The following is a 19,103-nucleotide window of genomic DNA, read 5'->3' as shown; positions in this document are numbered from 1 at the left end:
ATGGCTAGTATTTCAACAGCTTACAAATTGTGGTACAGCATCAACAAACATTTTTGACTTCCCCTTGCCTCTTTTCAAGTCACGAGCTTGCTAACGTTAGAGACTATATATCCTCGCCTCCTCAAACCCCTTTGGATGAGAAAGCCAGAGGTCTTTCCCCTCTGACCTCCAATGGGCTTTGAGAAGGGAGAAGGAGGCGAAAAGAGAGGACGCGATGAGGATACAACTGAGATTCTCCCGCTGTCTAGCGCGCGCTCGATATTGTGGTCAATTTGGCAGCAGATGGGAGCAATTTTCATTGTAATTGATTAGTCCTTCTTGTGTAAAACACGCATCATTGGTTATGTTGGTAAATCTTTTTCTTCATACAATATCTGAAATGCAGACTAAAATATTGCATAATACAGGCAGACACGCACGCACCCTATCATATTATTGGGCTATAGTAATGACTAATGTAATTCATTGTAATGACAAATGTAATGTATTCTTATTACTTATGGGCAAACATCTGTTTTTTTGGGGCTCGTTTCCATTTAACTGAAACTGAAAATGTGTATACATTTCTTTATTATAGCATTTTACTATATGCATTACCAACACAATTACATCAAATATTTGGGTACGTTTGGTTAAATACCCCTGGATGATTAAAAAATGTTGGTATAAATGCACATCATCCCCCCGCTTTCTCCCCCAGTGGTAGCGGTAGGAGGGTACGTACGTACGTAGTCAGTTACAGCCGCAGCCGCCAATCGACTCGAGGGAGGGACTATGTTGACATAAGAAAGGACTAGGGTCGTTTGTTAGGAGCGGCACAACCATGGACAAGACTGCCGTGGTAAAAGTCGGTGCTGCGGCCAGTGCCAGTGTATGTGCCCTATTCGGTGGTGTGGTTCTCGCCCAGTACATGTTCGCCAAGAAGAAGAGAGCGGGAAAGAAAACGAAGATCATCGAGATGGTGAGTGGACTCGCGCGTGCTGTTCATGCGTGCATTGCGCAGTCCCGGATGTTCGTAGAAATAGCAAGGGTGGTTTAGAGGTCATTATTTGCTACATAGCTATCGTGGTGTCACGAAAAGCTGTCCAAAATCGTGACATGACAGTAAACTGACGCTGTTTGTCAGCTAGTCCTATTGTCCTAATATTTTTGTTGAGAGGATGTTGGTACAATGGTTTGTTTCAGAGTTATGCAAACAATGCAGAGTCCACTCTGCTCTACCCTCGAGTACCCTGTCCAAAATGACAACAACTAAACAAGTTTTGAAGCCAAATTACAGTCTGTCTATCAAACAAGTTCAGTCACTTGTTAAATCCACTTCAATCAGTGTAGATTAAGGGGAGGAGATGGGTTAAAGAAGGATCTTTAAGCCTTGAGACATGGATTGTGTATGTGTGCCATTCAGAGGGTGAATGGGCAAGACAATATTTAAGTGCCTTTGAACGAGGTATGGTAGTAGGTGCCAGGCGTACCGGTTTGTGTCAAAAACTGCAATGCTGCTGGGTTGTCCATGCTCAACAATTTCCTGTGTATATCAAGAATGGTCCACGACCCAAAGGACATCCAGCCAACTTGACACAACTGTGGCAAGCATTGGAGTCAACATGGGCCAGCATCTGTGTGGAACACTTTTCACACCTTGCAGAGTCCATGCCCTGACAAATTGAGGCTGTTTTGAGGGCAAAAGGGGGTGCAACTCAATATTAGAAAGTTGTACTCAGTGTATGTCTATTCTCTATATTCTAATCCTGAAGATACCTTTTGGTATTCTGTTTCACAGAACCTAGATAGTAGGCCAATGGGTGGGCATGAAATTTAGCGTGTTGACCCATTCAGTCACACCAAACTAATTCCAGGAATGACCTGTTGGCTGCTCTATTCCCTACTGTCTGACTGGGGTTCTATTTAGGCAACCTTTGCTCTCTGCTTTTCATTACATTGTCCCCAGCATGGGAAGGACATATGCTTTTGATGATGGCTCAACTGTTGCAAACACACACATCCACTCCAAAGTATCCAGTTGAAGCAAGCGTGCGCATGTAGCCTGATGTCCCAGCCCACAGTGGTGTCCTGTTGGGGTCAATGATATGCATCTACTCTACAACATGGTTGGAGTTTTGGATGGAAATGGTCTCATGTATTGAACCTCATTGGCCACTAGATGGCAGGCAAGAACAACATTTGGAACGCTTCATGCTTGCTCTCAAGCAAATAAACACTCACTCCACTTTCTCCATGGGGAAATTGGCAATAGACAGTCTTGCTCAGCGCTTTACTTCACATTGGACATATTTTTCAGTTTGATCTATGTAGATATTTTAGAAAAATATTGTTACACCATGTACTAGTATTATGGTGTGTGAAGTTTCCCAAAAATGTTCGTTCATGATCTTACTACTACAAAGCTTTCAATATTACTTTAAAAGTATTACTTTGACTCCAGCATAGAACCAGTGTCTTTACATTATGGTTAGGCCTATACAGTGTGTAGGAGCCGGTTTGGCCTGTTTATGTGTTGTGTATATGTTTTCTGTCAAGGGTCAGTTTTACTTGTTTTGTACACTAGAGGGCACTATATGTTAGTCACAGGTCACGTGTGTGTGTATATAGGTAGCACAGGTTACCAGGAAGGGTTAGCACAGGTGAGAGGAGAGCGCATACAGTTCTTACTGTATCACAGATACAGCTTATAGCATGCATCTCTCTGCACCTTTTGTATAGGAATATGTGTATTGGAGCTATTTATATTTTATATGCGCAATAAATGGGAACTTCACCCAAAAAGAGTAACGTTTGGAAAGCAGATTTTTGTGGATGTGTTATGGACAGCTCTCTCCTGTGCCAGTGGCTTTTCATAGGGAATCACCACCACACAGTGGTTAAGTCACTCAACAAAGTCTAGACCTAAATAGTCCAAGGAAGGGTGAACAACACAATACAGAGTACAGGCGTATATTGCTGGATAAGTGGCCTTGTTAGGCTGAGGTCACAGAAATGTTCTCTCTGGTTTCTCCTGTGTCATGGCAGGCTTAACCAGGGGCAACAGAGTTACAACCTTCCTCCTTTGCAGAGAGGGAGTTTATCTAAGACAGAGCGGCCTGTGCCTGTGCTGTGGTGATACTGTTAGCTGAAGAGCTCTTACAGCAGACACTGTCCACTTTACTGTCTAATTACTTATTCATATTTATGAGGCATGGAGTGGAGTATAGGGCCAAGGGGATCTGTCTGTCTCTGTTTCTCTTATAACTTTCTTTCAATGGGGAAGACTTCTAATAGGACAATTTCTACTCCTGCACAGAGCCAATAAGAGAAAATACTGTTTTAGGTTTTTCATTGGGCACTAGAAGTTTTAAGAGAAACTCATTCTAATGAGAGTGTTATTAAGCTATCATGAAATGTTCTGTGGTAATGTGGATGATACTTTGCCAAACTAAATAGGGCCTAACCACAGCCCTACTTTTATCACAGAGCAGCACATGCAGCTTATCAGAATGCTGTTCTAGGGAAATGAGTGTCCAAGCCTGCCTGGCAACCAGGAACCACTTCAAATGATTGGATGTGCTGCAAAGTTACAATTTTGGCTCAAAGTCAAAACTCATGAACTAAAACATTGTCAGCAGCATGCCCTTGCAGCCCTTATTAAAGTATTTATTTATCTTCTGCCCTTGTTCCCCATAGTAGGTCTTGTATTTACATTTGCTGGAGAAATGTTCTGTAGATCATCTTACATTGACTGATTCACCCCAGAGAACCACTCTTCCCTATATCTGTGTAGGCATAATGCTGTCACAAAGGCTCAGGTAAATGGACATGCATAGCCCTATTGTTATCTCTAGCCAAATGCCTCAAAGCACCTCTTCCACTCTGTTGTTGCACAATGGCTGATAGTAGTCTGAATGCAGACTACTACGAATTAACTCCAACCCGCATACTCTGCTCTAGCACTATGTCCTCTATAACCTTTGACTTTAGTGAACAAGGCTGGGGGTGAGGACGAGACGCGCTCCGCTGTAGAAAGGAATGTTGAGCCAGCACTTTCACGAATGTTGAAAAAGTACCAAAACTGACAATGGGTTTTAAATGGTGTTTCCCCTAGTTAGATTTTTTTTTCGGGTGAGGCAGAATCGCCAATGGATTCCCTTTCAGCACCTGATGTGTGACAGCTTTCCCAATGATTGTAGAAAATGTAAGCCTATTTATGGGGGGAAAAAAACATTTTAGATTAGGTGGAACCTGTTTTTGTATATCCTTGTCGTTTTATGTCTTATACAGAAGACTGCATAAGTGTATCTGTTTTAGCCTACTGCCCCTAGGCTTGGGTGGAGAGAGATTGGATTTCTCATCTACAAATGATACCAGTGTCAGAAACCCAATGGTAGAGAAAATGCAGACCTGAATATGATTGGCCAGCCCTTGCGTTGTCTAGTTATTTGATCAATGTTGATTGGATAGGTGTGTGTATGTAGTCTTATTTTGGTGAAGTTTGATTGGGACTCTGTGCCCTAGTTAGGCCTATTGAAAGGTGGTATGAGACCCTGCAGCTGAGGTAGGGTTTCTCTTGTCCTAGCATGCTATGTGCTAGGCCTAAGTAATGACTGACTGTGACAGAGCTCTTAGATATTGCCACATTCACATGCTAGTCAGAACTAGGAAACTCTGAAACTTCCGACTTGCTAACTGGTTATACAGGCATATAACCTACAGAAAAAAAACTCAGATGGCTTCTCATTGGTGGAGAGCAAAGTGGCTGAACCATGACCCTTTGACCCTGGGCATTCCATAGCCACACACACACCGTGTTGGGCAGGGGAGGGGTCTTGAAATGTGTGTGCTCAGCGTTGGTGGAGAAATGCACCTCAGTGTTTCGTCCCTGGCCTGGCAATAATCCAGAGAAGTAGGAGGGCTGTTTCTGTTGCATCATGTGATTGAAATGGATTCCAGTTACAGTACCTCTTTTAAAAGCTGAGGGGCCAGGGTCAGAGGTCAAAGGTAAACTACTGCCATGGGGCTATTCCCTGTCATCTCTCATCTACTGGCCGTGTGTGTGTGTGTGTTATGACATGTTAATTTAATCTTTGTGTGTCCTGTGTGTTTATGGCATGTTCATTTAATCTTTGTGTGTCCTGTGTGTGTTATGACATGTTAATTTAATCTTTGTGTGTCCTGTGTGTTTATGGCATGTTAATTTAATCTTTGTGTGTCCTGTGTGTTTATGGCATGTTAATTTAATCTTTGTGTGTCCTGTGTGTTTACGGCATGTTAATTTAATCTTTCTGTCCTGTGTGTTTATGGCATATACATTTAATCTTTGTGTGTTTATGACATGTAAGTTGAAGCTGTGTTTGTGTCAGTGCGTCACTGGCCTCTTATAACGGGGAGGGATTATCTGATCAAATCTATTTTGGGTGACGCCCCCTCAGTTGCGTTGCCTATATAATCCCTCTGCTGACAGAGAACCTTTTCTTCACTCGCTTCACTTTTTTGCGCAAGACCAGAGGAAAAGGTAAGCGTGTGTGTGTGTTGTTGGTCAGAGCCCTGCTGTTAGCACCAGCTACAAATCGCTCTGGAGGGTCACGTTCATGTGTCGGAGAAAGGATGTACTGAATGCATGGAAGAAGATGGGAATTCATGGAATATTATGTAGTCTATACTGTAAAATATAATCAGAGGAGGGTGTGTTAATAATTGATAGTTGTAAATAGGTATGACTGGTATACGGAGCTATTAGTGTGTGGATTCTGCTAAGTTTGTAACTCATTCTTGAATATTAGATCTAAAGGTGTAGTCTCAGTGTTTTTAAGACCGAAGAATGTTGTCAATGTAGCCTTTGTATCTGGAACGGTGTTTATTAGAAGACATTGTGACACATGACATTGCGTAAACAACTCAAATGTACCAAAGGAGAGGTTGTTCTGTTCCATGGATCAGGGATCTAAATCTGTTTTGGAAGACTTAAAGGAGTCCGGAGCCCCAGTCTATTACATAAAGTGTAGTGAGAGGGTTGTAAGAAGGGGTGGGGTGAAGGGGTTCCAAACTTCAACCCACATCCTGGTCATAACCTTGGACACTCCCACTGATACCACAGAACAGTCTTGCTACACTATTGCATACCATTTTGATGGGTGTGTGTGCACAGTTGTTTGTTCATGGGGTGTGGGCTATTTCGATACTCAAACACACTCTGGTGAAGGAATCCCCAGGTATCTAGTTTACACCCCCTATCCCCAGCTCCATCCCCCCTTCAGTCAAGGTTGGGCTTTATTAGCAACCTTAAAAATACACTCAAGGGGAGAAAGGGGTGTGCACACACACCAGCTGGAGGTAGTATTCATGGTTCGTTGCATTCCTGCCCTGACATGTCAACAGGCCTTCAACTGAGCTATAGATCTGTTTGTCTCTCTCACTTCTCCACCTGAACCTAGTTCATTGCCTGATCATTAGCCTAATACTGTAGTTAGATCACCAAGTCACGTAGCTAAGAGTCAATAGAAAATATTGGTGTCTGCAGCCCTGGAAGTTGTTTGTTTCAGGTCTCCTCCCCCCTCCTGGCCTGGGGCTTGTTTGTGTGGTGGTCAGTTATGTCAGGAAGGAGGATCCCTAACATCAGCTGTTCCATGGGGGGCTGGGGCACAAGGGGAGGGGGGTGTTGTGATATCCAGTTTGTCTACTCCTGGCTACCTTGGCCCAAAAAAATTATGGTGCTCTTTTAAACTCGGGGGGGGGCATGGGCAAGTTGCAGCGGAGGGTGCTTGTGTATATTGGTTCCTAACTTCCCTGAAAGGTTGCATATCGCGGGGGCCATTCGATGCTAATGCAGTACGCCACAGGATATTTTTGTGCTGGTCAAGGGCAGTCAAGTCTGAGGAGAACCAGGGGCTATATCTGTTCTTAGTTCTGATTTTTTTGAATGGGGCATGCTTATTTAAGATTGAGAGGAAAGCACTTTTTAAAGAACAACCAGGCATCCTCTACTGACGAAATGAGATCGATATCCATCCAGGATACCTCGGCCAGGTCAATTAGGAAGGCCTGCTCGCTAAAGTGTTTTAGGGAGCGTTTGACAGTGATGAGGGGTGGTCGTTTGACCGCGGACCTGTTACGGACGCAGGCAAAAAGGCAGTGATCGCTGAGATCCTGGTTGAAGACAGCGGAGGTGTATTTAGAGGGTAAGTTAGTCAGGATGATATCTATGAGGGTGCCCATGTTTACGGATTTAGGGTTGTACCTGGTAGGTTCCTTGATAATTTGTGTGAGATTGAAGGCATCTAGTTTGGATGGCCGGGGTGTTAAGCATATCCCAGTTTAGGTCACCAAGCAGGATAGATGGGGGGCAATCAATTCACATATGGTGTCCAGGGCACAGCTGGGGGCTGAGGGGGGTCTGTAGCAAGCAGGCAACAGTGAGACTTATTTCTGGAAAGGTGGATTTTTAGAAGTAGGAGCTCAAACTGTTTGGGCACAGATCTGGATAGTATGATAGAGCTCTGCAGGCTATCTCTACAGTAGATTGCAACTCCACGCCCTTTGGCAGTTCTATCTAGACGGAAAATGTTGTAGTTGGGGATGGACATTTTCTGAATTTTTGGTGGCCTTCCTAAACCAGGATTCAGACACTGCTAGAACATCAGGGTTGGCGGAGTGTGCTAACGCAGTGAATAACTCAAACTTAGGGAGGAGGCTTCTGATGTTAACATGCAAAAAACCAAGGCTTTTACGGTTACAGAAGTCAACAAATGATAGCGCCTGGGGAGTAGGAGGGATACTGGGGGCTGCAGGGCCTGGGTTAACCTCTACATCACCAGAGGAGGACTAGAATAAGGATACGGCTAAAGGCTTTAAGAACTGGTCTTTTAGTGCGTTGGGTACAGAGAATAAAATGGGCAGATTTCTGGGCGTTGTAGAATAGATTCGGGGCATTATGTACAGACAAGGATATGGAAGAATATGAGTACAGAGGAGGTAAACCTAAGCGTTGGGTAACAATGAAAGAGATGGCATCACTGGAGGCACCGATTTGAGCCGGTCTCCGCGTGTATGGGGGTGGAACAAAGGAGCTATTTGAGGCAGTTTTAGAGGGACTTGGGGCTCTACAGTGAAATTGTATAATAAGAAGTAACTGGAACAGCAATAGGCAAGGCATATTGACATGGGAGAGAGGCATAAAGCAATCACAGGTGTTATTCGAGAGAGCTAAGACAACAACTGGTAATGGCGATGAAAGTTTGGGCTGAGGCTAAACCGATAAACAGGACAGGGTACCGTGTAAAGGAACAGTCCAGAAAGCATCAGCTGTGCAGCTGAGTGATCATAAGGTCCAGTAAACAGCAATATGTGAGTCCGAGAGCAGTTCGAATTGGTGCTACAGCACAGGCGAGCAAGAAGCACGGCTGTTGAATTGCGTGTGCTAGCGGGCCGGGGCTAGCAGATGGATCTTCGTGGTCGTCGCAACGGGAAGCCTGTTGAAACCACAGACCAGTCGTGATGTATCGGCGGGGCTCCGTGTCGACACTAGGAGGTCCCGTCCGGTTGACAGAGAGGTAGATAGCCGGGAGATGGGCCTGACTCGAGGCTAGCTCAAGGCTGATTAGCCAACAACAACATCCATTCGGTTGCAGCTAGCTAGTTGCGATGATCCGGTGTTAAAGGTCCAGTGATTCAGTGATTCCGGCAGAAAATCCGATATGTTCTGGGTCGATAACGCGCTGTGCAGACAGTGCAGACTGGCCGATAATAGTCCAGGCTAGAGCTGGCTGGTAGGTAGTGCAGGCCACGGACAATGGTGAAAAACCGCTAACGGTGGCTAATAGCAAGTAGCTAGTCAGCTGGCTATTCCCGTCCGGTAGACCGAGGTAGATAGCCGGGATATGGGCCTGGCTCGAGGCTAGCTCAAGGCTAACTGGTGCTTACTTCGGGGGCAGTGGTGATTAGCCAACAGCAACATCCATTCGGTTGCGGCTAGCTAGTTGCGATCCGGTGTTAAGGTCCAGTGATTCAGTTATTCCGGCAGAAAATCCGATGTTCTGGGTGAAAACTGCTAACGGTGGCTAATAGCAACTAACTAGTTTCAACTGGAGATTCTAGATGATAAAAGGTAAGTAAAAATAGAATCCGTTCCACATTGAGTGAGGCGGGTTGCAGGAAAGTATATTTAGTAGATGGATGAAAAGTGTGATAGGGAAATATATACGAAAAAGACAAAAAAAGCAAAAAACTGGCTATTTACACGGACACACTACAGAGTACACGACCACACTGCTACACCATCTTGGAACATCTGGGTCTTCCTTTCCTGAGGCGGTCCTCATGGGAGCCAGTTTCATCATAGCGCTTGATGGTTTTTGTGACTGAACTTTCAAAGTTCTTGAAATGTTCTGTATTGACTGACCTTCATGTCTTAAAGTAATGATGGACTGTCGTTTCTCTTTGCTTATTTGAGCTGTTCTTGCCATAATATGGACTTGGTATTTTACCAAATAGGGCTATCCTCTGTATACCCCCCTACCTTGTCACAACACAACTAATTGGCTCAAACGCATTAAGAAGGAAAGACATTTCACAAATTAACATTTAACAAGGCACACCTGTTAATTGAAATGCATTCCAAGTGACTACCTCATGAAGCTGGTTGAGAGAATGGCAAGAGTGTGCAAAGCTGTCATCAAGGCAAAGGTTGACTGGTACTGTATATTAGAAGCATACTTGACGATCTCTTTCTGTGTCTTTCGCGCTCTCCATCTCTCAGATGCCAGAGTTTGAGAAGAACACGGTCCACATGAGGGATCCAGAGCGCGTGGAACAGATCATCTGTGGCATGATCAAGGGTGGAGCCTCCAAACTACAGGTACAGTAAGAGGGGAAGGGTGTGCAAAGAGAAATGGGCTGTTTGTATTGGATGAATAGTGACACCCTGTTGTGACAGTATGATGACCACAGAGTTATCGCTGACTCCCCTCTATGGCTCTCCTGGTTTGTCTTTAGATCATCACTGACTTTGACATGACATTAAGCCGGTTCGCAGTCAACGGCAAACGCTGCCCCACGTGTCATAGTAAGTACAACATAAAACCAGCTCAACATTCACTGGGATTCTGAATAAGTTACCTGCCTATCAGTCTGACCAAAGTCCTTCTCTCCACATAGATATCATTGACAACTGCAAGCTTGTCACCGAAGATTGTAGGACGAAGGTTTGTTTATGATGTTACTTTGATATTGCTTAATAGTATTTGTAGGTGTCACAAAAGCATAAATGTACTAGCATATGTGTTAATGCTAATTGATTTTCCGTCTGTCTTTTAGTTACTGGAACTTAAGAACACATATTACCCCATAGAGATCGACCCCCATCTAACAATGGAGGAGAAGTATCCATTTATGGTAGAATGGTGAGTAGAAGCGCGCGCACACACACACACACACACACACACACACACACACACACACACACACAATTGCTCTCACTAAGGCACAGTCTGTGTGTGTGTTGACAGGTATTTTAAGTCCCACACATTACTGGTGGAACAGAGGCTACAAAAGGACAAACTCTCCGAGGTGGTGAGAGACTCGGACGCCTGCCTGAGGTAAGACCTGATAGAAAAATTTTAAATAATTACAGAAAGCAGCCCATGACACTAGTTGAGCCAGAGTGGCTGTTATTGCCTCTTCATGAACACAAGCTCTACGAAATAGTATGTGTCTAGCTGTGTATGTACAGTATAATTTGTTAATATTTGTCTGTGAATAGTTTTCATTCATATAAGCTGTATGTCTGTCCTACAGAGAGGTCTATTGGTAGTTTTAATGCTTACATGTCTGTCCTACAGGGAGGGCTATGAGCAGTTCTTTGACCGGCTCCAGCAGCACAACGTGCCCGTGTTCATCTTCTCAGCGGGTCTGGGAGACGTCCTGGAGGAGATCATCCACCAGGCAGGGGTCTACCACCCCAACGTCAAGGTGGTCTCCAACTTTATGGACTTCGACGAGAATGTAAGTCCCCCCCTGTCCCTCGAGGAGAACTTGGTACATGCTGAGGATAGGCCTGAGTTTCTGAGTGTTGATAAAGCTGATAATAAAGCAATGGTTCTACCTGGGTGTATGCATTGCATTAGCATCAGTTGGCTCAGTTCCATTTAAACTCTAGTATTTTTCTTCTCTCAGGGCGAGCTGAGGGGCTTCAAGGGAGAGCTGATCCATGTTTTCAACAAGCACGACGGCGCCCTGCGCAACACGGAGTACTTCAAACAGGTGAAGGACAACTGCAACATCGTGCTGCTGGGAGACTCGTTAGGCGACCTCAACATGGCTGACGGTGTGCCCAACGTGGAGAACATCCTCAAGATCGGATTCCTCAACGACAAGGTGCCCGACACCTACACCTAAATCGCCAGTCAGCAACTCTATCTGCTCCCATCACCAGCTAAATTGCTGGATATTAATAGTCTTAAGATGTGACTATAGTGAGTATGTGCTGTGTCTGCGCCAATCTGCGTAGTAACTCTTCTCTCTTCCCTGGCAGGTGGAGGAGCGTTTGGCGAAATATCTGGACTCTTATGACATCGTCCTGGTAAAGGACGAGACTCTAGAAGTGCCCAATTCCATCCTTCAGAAGATTCTATAACTCCTCCCCCCTCCCCCTCCATATCATACTGACACACTTCCCCAAACCCATGGAAAAGGAACCGACCCCCAGACGGATGTTACTGGCCCCCCCCCGCCACCGACTCACAGCCTCTCGACAGACACTAGCTCCATGGATGCGCCTTTCACCTTTTTATGAAGACATTTATTCTTCTCTGAATGAACTATTTTAATGTACACAGCATCAGTCTTTGTTTGTGTCTGTATGTCTGTCTGCAATCTTGTCAACATCCTCCACCCCATAACAAAAAATTAATAGCAACCAAAAAAAAGACATGCGAACAAACTCTTTTATAATTTGCACATTATTGTTATTAATAATATTTGTGATATTGTACTTGTATCAGTGTACAAAGCTTGCAAATCATAAACCGAGCATCCACACAAGAACACAGCGACGTCTTTGAAACAGTCGTAGCATGCATTTCACCACACTATGTCATCTTGCATTGTGCAACAATTTGGTTACAGGAATCAATGTAGGTCTGAAAAAATAACTAACCTGTCTATGGGTGAACCATACACTCACAGACATTGGTATGAATATTATCAGTTGTTTTAAGGATGTAGTAATGGATTCTGTCTTACACAAGAAAAGCCATGTATACACCTCCATTATGAGTTTTTTCACATGGGGACTTTGCTACGGTAGCCACACTGCAAAGTAGCACTTTATTTTACAGGAGTACTAGCACTGCACATTTGATGTGCCATTTAAATAGACTGCATGGTTATAATAGATACCCTATGGTGCTTATATCAAGAATTTAAACAAAATTGTCAACGACAGTTGCAATAAGAGTAGTAAATAGTGGTGCTAAAGATTTTTCTAAGTTAGTTGTGGGGTATTACTGTTAGTGTAAGCTCTTTATGAATGATATAGTGTAAAATAAAGCACTACCAAAGAAGTCATTACACAGAGGAAAAGTAGCCTACTCAATAGGCAGTACATTACAAGAGAACACCGCTGGGTAAAGCATTGTCTGTGGATCAGCGACATTCAATAAGACTCATATATTGTTTAGTTTGGCCTTTTATCCACACCCATTGACCTTTTTTTAAATTTTGTGGTTCAAATTTTAACTACCTCAAGCTTTGAACTGTTTCTCCACCCCCTTTTAAGTTTCTCAGTTTTGTCTTGCACATGTTTGTTGACGTTATATTTAAAATGTTAGCGTTTTAAATGTGCTGCTACACCTGCATGTTGCCTTTTCTTAACTTTGAATTCGTCTAAAGTACAGGGGGGAAAACATGTCAATAAAACTTGTCAAATAACAAATAGGGGTTCTCTGTTCAACTGTATAATCAAGGTTGTGTGGAGATTGTGGTTGAAACCAAGCTGTAATACTAAAATAGACCTCTAGATGACAACAAAGTCCAAATAAATGTGAAGTTTTCACTGTAGTTGGTTACAAAAGACATGTCTGCAAAATCCATACATACGTGGCATTCTAGTGCTGGGCTTTGTCCTTATTCATCCACATGGCTCGTTGGTCTAGGGGTATGATTCTCGCTTAGGGTGCGAGAGGTCCCGGGTTCAAATCCCGGACGAGCCCTACTTTTACTAAAAATACGGAACCGAATGACTGAGAGACAAATTATTGTAATAAAGACTAACGTGTAAAACATTACGGATATACAAGAAATCCCTGAGTGAGTTCCAAGATGCACAAGGCAACAGATTCTTGAGAAATTGGTTGCAAATCTATGGTTAGAATACAGTTTTCATTCCATGGACCTTGGAATAAGATTGGCTGTACCATTCAATTGCTATATTATCATCACGTTTTAATGTCACATGCACAAGTACAGTGAAATGCCTTTCTTGCAAACTCAAAACCCAACAATGCAATAACAATGTAATACTAGAAGAAAAAAAACACGAGAAATAAGAAATATGCCTCAAACATATGGGTGTGTGTATATATATAAGCAATTAACTGTTATTAGAAAAAACACTTTTATATATTTTGCATTTCATATCGAACATATTTTAGTAAAATGTAATGTGCAATCACGTGATTAGATTCAGATCATTTTACCTGCTCTTACCTGAACATTTGTAGTCTCGTGCACCAGACAAGAACGTCTGCGCAGAATAAAAACTCAGTTTCCCATAAATCTATGAGTTTCTGATCATGCGCGCAAGTACTCGAGTCTATAGTTAGTGTCACTGCTATGACAACAGGGAGATGGCTTCAAGCAAGTTGATGAGGCACACTCAAAATGTGATTTTTATCTGAACTGCGAACCCCATACGTTTACATACAGGTTCGTCTTGTCAGAGGTAAGAGAGGCACGTTTAGAATTTGGGAATGTCGCTGGAATGTTGAAACTAGACGCTTGTTAGCCTCCAAGCCATGCACAAGCACAGCCAGCGCTAATTAGCCAGCTAACTAGCTCGAGGTGTTTCCTGGGTGGCTAGCTTGCTACCGCTTGTTTGTTACCTATAGAGAATCATGCACGTCATCCAGTTTAGTTTGTTTTTGTTCTGTTCATAACAATAGTTCAACACATGGACAATGCTTGCACGCAACCCCTACTAGCTAGCAAGTTTTATCAACAGATTATGCATGTTGATGTTGCTAACTAGATAACGTTACTAAGGTTAGATCTAGCTGGTTATGTGAAAATCATTCTATGCACCGCTAATGAAATGGAATCTAGAGCTCTGCTGATATGCATGGCACACCTGGATAATGTTGAATTATGATGTGGATGATTGCCGAATGCTGGCTGTGTTTTGCTCTCTGTTAAGTAGATGAAAAGGGGCTGCTGAAAAGTATTGGCCATGATAGTCTCGTGGGCAGGTGGTATAAGGCTACAAGCTATAGGCCTATAATATTCCACTTGTATAACCTTTCAAAATCGAAATAATAAGGCTGTCATTTTAGTCGTTATATGGTCTTGGTGTAGAGGGAGGGGGATTCTCTAATTTTCTCTCTATGGATTAGCTGTCCATTCCACCTGCTCAGCAGTTGGCAATTAGGAAAGCTGCTTGGCCCACGCCCTGATACAATCCCTGGTCATGTGACTCAGCTGTCATTGGCTAGTGTAACAGTCTTACTGTCAGTGTCACACATAGACCACTGTCCAAACCTCCCTCTGGGTCCTGGAGTCAAAGAAACATCAGCATGTAGCCTATATAGGTCTACTGTAAGAGGTAGGCGCTAATCCCCTACAATAAAAGCAAATGATCAGTGAATTACTAGAGACACACACAAGCTAACTTGATAAAGCACTGCAAATCTGAGGCTGGCACCCATGAGGCTTAGAGTGAGTTAAAGTAGGATTAGACAGATCATGCCATACAAGGGACTAGGTAGTATACATGAATGCCAACTCTTCCAATCGTTTCATCCTTCCATTTGGTTCCAAGTGGGATAGACACACAGCAGGTATCAGCCATATTGCTTTCACCTGTCCATTATTTTTAAATGAAGGAGAGGAGATGAAGAAGTGTATCGATGAGTGTCAGTCAGCCTGCTGGTCACGTGTGGAAGACTGAAAAGCAGTGTTATGTGTATGGTGTCCACTAGAGCAGCGATATGACCCTCTGTGTGTTTGTCTCTGTCTGTGTCTTTATGTGTGTCTGTGTGTCTCCTCTGCAGTAGCATGTCTCTGTTCAAGGCACGTGATTGGTGGGCCACGGTGCTGGGCGAGGGGGAAGAGTTTGACCAGGGATGCCTGTGTGTCGGAGATGTGGACAACAGCGGCAGCGGACATGGTGAGAACGTGTGGGGTGGTGGTGTGTCTGACTGCACTCTGCACTACAAAGACACTGTTTACTAATAGACCCCAAAAAAACAATGAGAGTGAAAGTACCCCTGGGACCATAGTCTTATTTACATGCACAAATCAGATTTGTTTATTGTCTGATTGACTGGCTGATTGACTTGATTTCCTGGATCTTTATTACCATGTTTAAAACATTCCATTTGCCTTCTTGATACATAGCACATACACTGAGTGTACAACACATTAAAAACACCTTCCTAATATTGAGTTGCACCCCCCCTTTTTGCCCTCAGCACAGCCTCAATTCATCAGGGCATGGACTCTACAAGGTGTCGAAAGCATTCCACAGGGATGCTTGCCCATGTTGACTCCAATGCTTCCCACAGTTGTGTCAAGTTGACTGGATGTCCTTTGGGTAGTGGACCATTCTTGATACACACGGGAAACTGTTGAGCGTGTAAAACCCACAGTGTTGCAGTTCTTGACACAAACCAGTGCGCCTGGCACCTACTACCATACCCTGTTCAAAGGCAATTAAATATTTTGTATTGCGCATTCACACATTCACAATCCATGTCTCAATGCTTCAAAATCCTTCTTTAACCTGTCTCCTCCCCTTCATCTACATTGATTGGAATGGCTTTAACAAGTGACATCAATAAGGGATCATAGCTTTCACCTGGTCAGTCTGTAATGGAAAGAGCAGCTGTTCATAATGATTTGTACAATCAGTGTACAATGAAGGGAGCAATATGAGACATTAGAAAATACAATGTACAAAAACATAAGTATGCAGTGTGTCTGTCCTCTCTCCTGTAGATAAGATAGTGGTGGGCAGCTACATGGGCATGCTGCGGATCTTCTCCCCCCACCCTGCCAAGCCTGGAGAGCCCAGCCCGGCAGACAGCCAGCTACTGGAGATGCAGCTCAGAGACCCCGTCATCCAGGTTGAAGTGGGCAAGTTTGTCTCGTAAGTACCAGGGCACACGCACCTACTGCTCAAATAGTATGCTACACACACCTACTCCTCTGGGATGGATGCTAATGATGCTCTCACTGACTCTAAGCAATCACTCAGTCATCGTGTTAATAATGCCTTTTCTCCTCCCCCCTCTCTGGCACCCAGAAGTGTGGCCTGGAATTGCAGGTCAAATGGGCAATCATGGCATTAACTAAACATAGCCCTGCTTACAACATGAAGTACCACCTCACGAATGGAACTCTCTACCCTCATTGTCCTACATCACTGCCGAAGGACTAGAGTCACACAGGAATGATGATGTCGTGTGTTGGGAGACAATGGCTTTTCCTGTTGCTTCCTAAACACACATTAGTTTCATGTACATAATTCAGTCAAAAGTAGGGCCAAGGGTTTCTCCTGATCACATGACTTTGCTGACCCTAGTCATGACACCGTCGTGAACTCCTGACCCTAGTCATACTGTCAGGCTGTGAAATCCCCTGTACCACAAAGTCAAGAGGTAGTTGCTGTCATGGCGTTTGGTTATCCACTGAATAGACATGAATGGAGTTCATGAACCTTGGCATTGACTGTAACTTTATTATTGTCTGAATCTGCTTCCAGTACATCCTGACCACCATGTCATGAGTTCAGCTCTCTCCATGTGATTTATCATACCATATCAACCACCTAGTCTCAAACTTGGCTGGGCCCACTACTTTAGCCTAACCACCAAGTTAACGGCACATAGTTGGAGACACCCCAGGGTCCCATTTCAAGATGTTGTTAAAGGACATTTTGTTCTCAAGGACTTTAACTTGCTAAATACAGGTTGAGTAAATACTCAAATATTTTGAACAAAAATGTCAAGCGCTAGACTGAAACCACCATTGCTCCCTCTGCTCTCCCCATGGCCAAAAGTATTCAAGTAAGAGGAGAAAGAGGGGGATGGGAGGAGAAGGATGGAGAGAAAGGGAGGAATGGTGAGGGAAGATGGGAATGTTGGGATATGTCATCACGGTGGTACATTCCTGGGTGCACAGGGACCTCCTGGAGAGACAGGCTTCCGGGAAAAGGCGGGCACTTTTCCAAAAGTTTTTCCCACAAAGGGGATGTATGAGTCAAAGGATTCCTTCATCTGTTTGTTTGCATTTTATGTTACTGTATGTTTTGGGGAAGCTGGTTTCGGTTAGCATTTTTAATGACCATTGAGTGTTCCCTAAATGGAGAAACACATTGTAAATATTGTCTCTAGAGCAGTGGGGCGGGAGATGGTGAAATATTTTCTCATCGACAGTGGGCGCTGTGGTTTTGAGGAAAGAAGAAATCACCCGGCTTCGTTTTCAGTTGTTTTTCCTCTGTAAACATTACAGCAGGGTTGATGACCGACGTGTTCCTCCGCAAAGCTGTAGAACACATGTGCAAACCATAGATTTACATCAAACAAATTTACAATACTTTTTCCTATGTGTATTATATTTATCCATTCACAACTTGTGCTTGAAGTAGCAGTTGCCCTTAAAATACAAATTTAGGGCCAGGGTTGACTCCCTGGCCCTTGTCCTGTATGTTTTCATTGGCAATTTTGGACATCTGTTCTTCGCAGTGATTGAATGATCTTCTCTGCAGGTGTTCAGATCTTCTTCATCTGGCTGTGCTGCACCCCAGAAAACTCTCTGTATACTCCATCTCAGGTAATACCACACATTTCAACATGGGGTGTAATATGCATGCCACACCACATTGATTTAGTGGACTACTACAGACTGGAATATGTTCCGGGATTCATCTGATAACATTGAGGAGTTTAGCACATCTGTCACCGGTTTCATTAATAAGTGCATCGACGACGTCGTCCCCACAGTGACCGTATGTACTGTACATATCCCAACCAAAAGCCATGGATTACAGGCAACATCCGCACTGAGCTAAAGGACAGGGCTGCCGCTTTCAAGGAACAGGACACTAATCCGGACGCTTATAAGAAATCCCGCTACGACCTCTGACGAGCCATCAAACAAGCAAAGCGTCAATACAGTACTAAGATTGAATCCTACTACGCCGGCTGTGACGCTCTTCTGATGTGGCAGGGCTTGCAAACTATCACGGATTACAAAGGGAAACCCAGCCGCGAGCTGCCCAGTGGCACGAGCCTACCAGATGAGCTAAATGCCTTTTATGCTCGCTTCAAGGCAAGCAACATTGAACCATGCATGAGATCAGCAGCAGTTCCGGATGACTGTGTGATCTGGCACTCCGTAGCCAATGTGAGTAGGACCTTTAAACAGGTTACCATTCACAAGGCCGCAGGGCCAGACGGATTACAAGGACGCGTACTCTAGGCATGCGCTGACCAGCTGGCGGGTGTCTTCACTGACATTTTCAACCTCTCCCTGACCCAGTGCGTAATACCTACATGTTTCAAGCAGACCTCCATAGTCCCTGTGCCCAAGAATGCCAAGGTAACCTGTCTAAATAACTATGGCCCTGTAGCATTCACATCTGTAGCTATGAAATGCTTGGAAAGGTCATGGCTCACATCAACACCATCCTCCCAGACACCCTGGACCCATTCCAATTCACGTACCGCCCCAACAGATCCACAGATGCTGCAATCTCTAATGCACTCCACACTGCCCTCTCCCACCTGGACAACAGGAACACCTATGTGAGAATGCTGTTCATTGACTACAGCTCAGCGTTCAACATCATAGTGCCCACCAAGCTCATCACTAAGCTCAGGACCCTGGGACTAAACACCTCCCTC

General features: G+C 44.1%; 2 protein-coding genes across 3 annotated transcripts in view; both read left to right on the top strand.

The window, feature by feature from the left end:
• Positions 1-752: 752 nt before the first annotated feature.
• LOC311121113 (cytosolic 5'-nucleotidase 3) lies at positions 753-13,050 on the top strand. Of its 2 annotated transcripts, none has more exons than XM_084195643.1 (9): positions 753-961; positions 9,743-9,841; positions 9,979-10,048; positions 10,141-10,187; positions 10,300-10,385; positions 10,491-10,580; positions 10,824-10,986; positions 11,158-11,358; positions 11,516-13,039. In XM_084195643.1, the coding sequence occupies exons 1-9, from the start codon at positions 824-826 to the stop codon at positions 11,615-11,617; spliced, it is 996 nt and encodes a 331-aa protein (XP_084051769.1). In that variant the 5' UTR covers positions 753-823; the 3' UTR covers positions 11,618-13,039. The 2 variants fall into 2 exon arrangements, with proteins under 2 accessions (XP_084051769.1, XP_084051770.1); XM_084195644.1 differs by lacking the exon at positions 753-961 and adding an exon at positions 5,468-5,503 and having other exon boundaries at positions 11,516-13,050.
• Positions 13,051-15,252: 2,202 nt separating this feature from the next.
• LOC311121115 (protein PTHB1-like) overlaps positions 15,253-19,103 on the top strand; it is a gene marked incomplete at its 5' end in the record, with an annotated part of 171,239 nt that continues 167,388 nt past the window's right edge. The window contains 3 exons of the mRNA XM_084195646.1: positions 15,253-15,364; positions 16,195-16,345; positions 17,966-18,030. Coding sequence (XP_084051772.1) covers positions 15,253-15,364; positions 16,195-16,345; positions 17,966-18,030 — 328 coding nt within the window. The remainder of the gene's footprint in view (positions 15,365-16,194; positions 16,346-17,965; positions 18,031-19,103) is intronic.

The sequence above is a fragment of the Coregonus lavaretus genome, assembly GCF_964263955.1.
Source record: "Coregonus lavaretus genome assembly, contig: HAP1_SCAFFOLD_810, whole genome shotgun sequence".
NCBI classification, from domain to species: domain Eukaryota; kingdom Metazoa; phylum Chordata; class Actinopteri; order Salmoniformes; family Salmonidae; genus Coregonus; species Coregonus lavaretus.
This window is presented reverse-complemented; position numbering and strand designations above follow the sequence as displayed.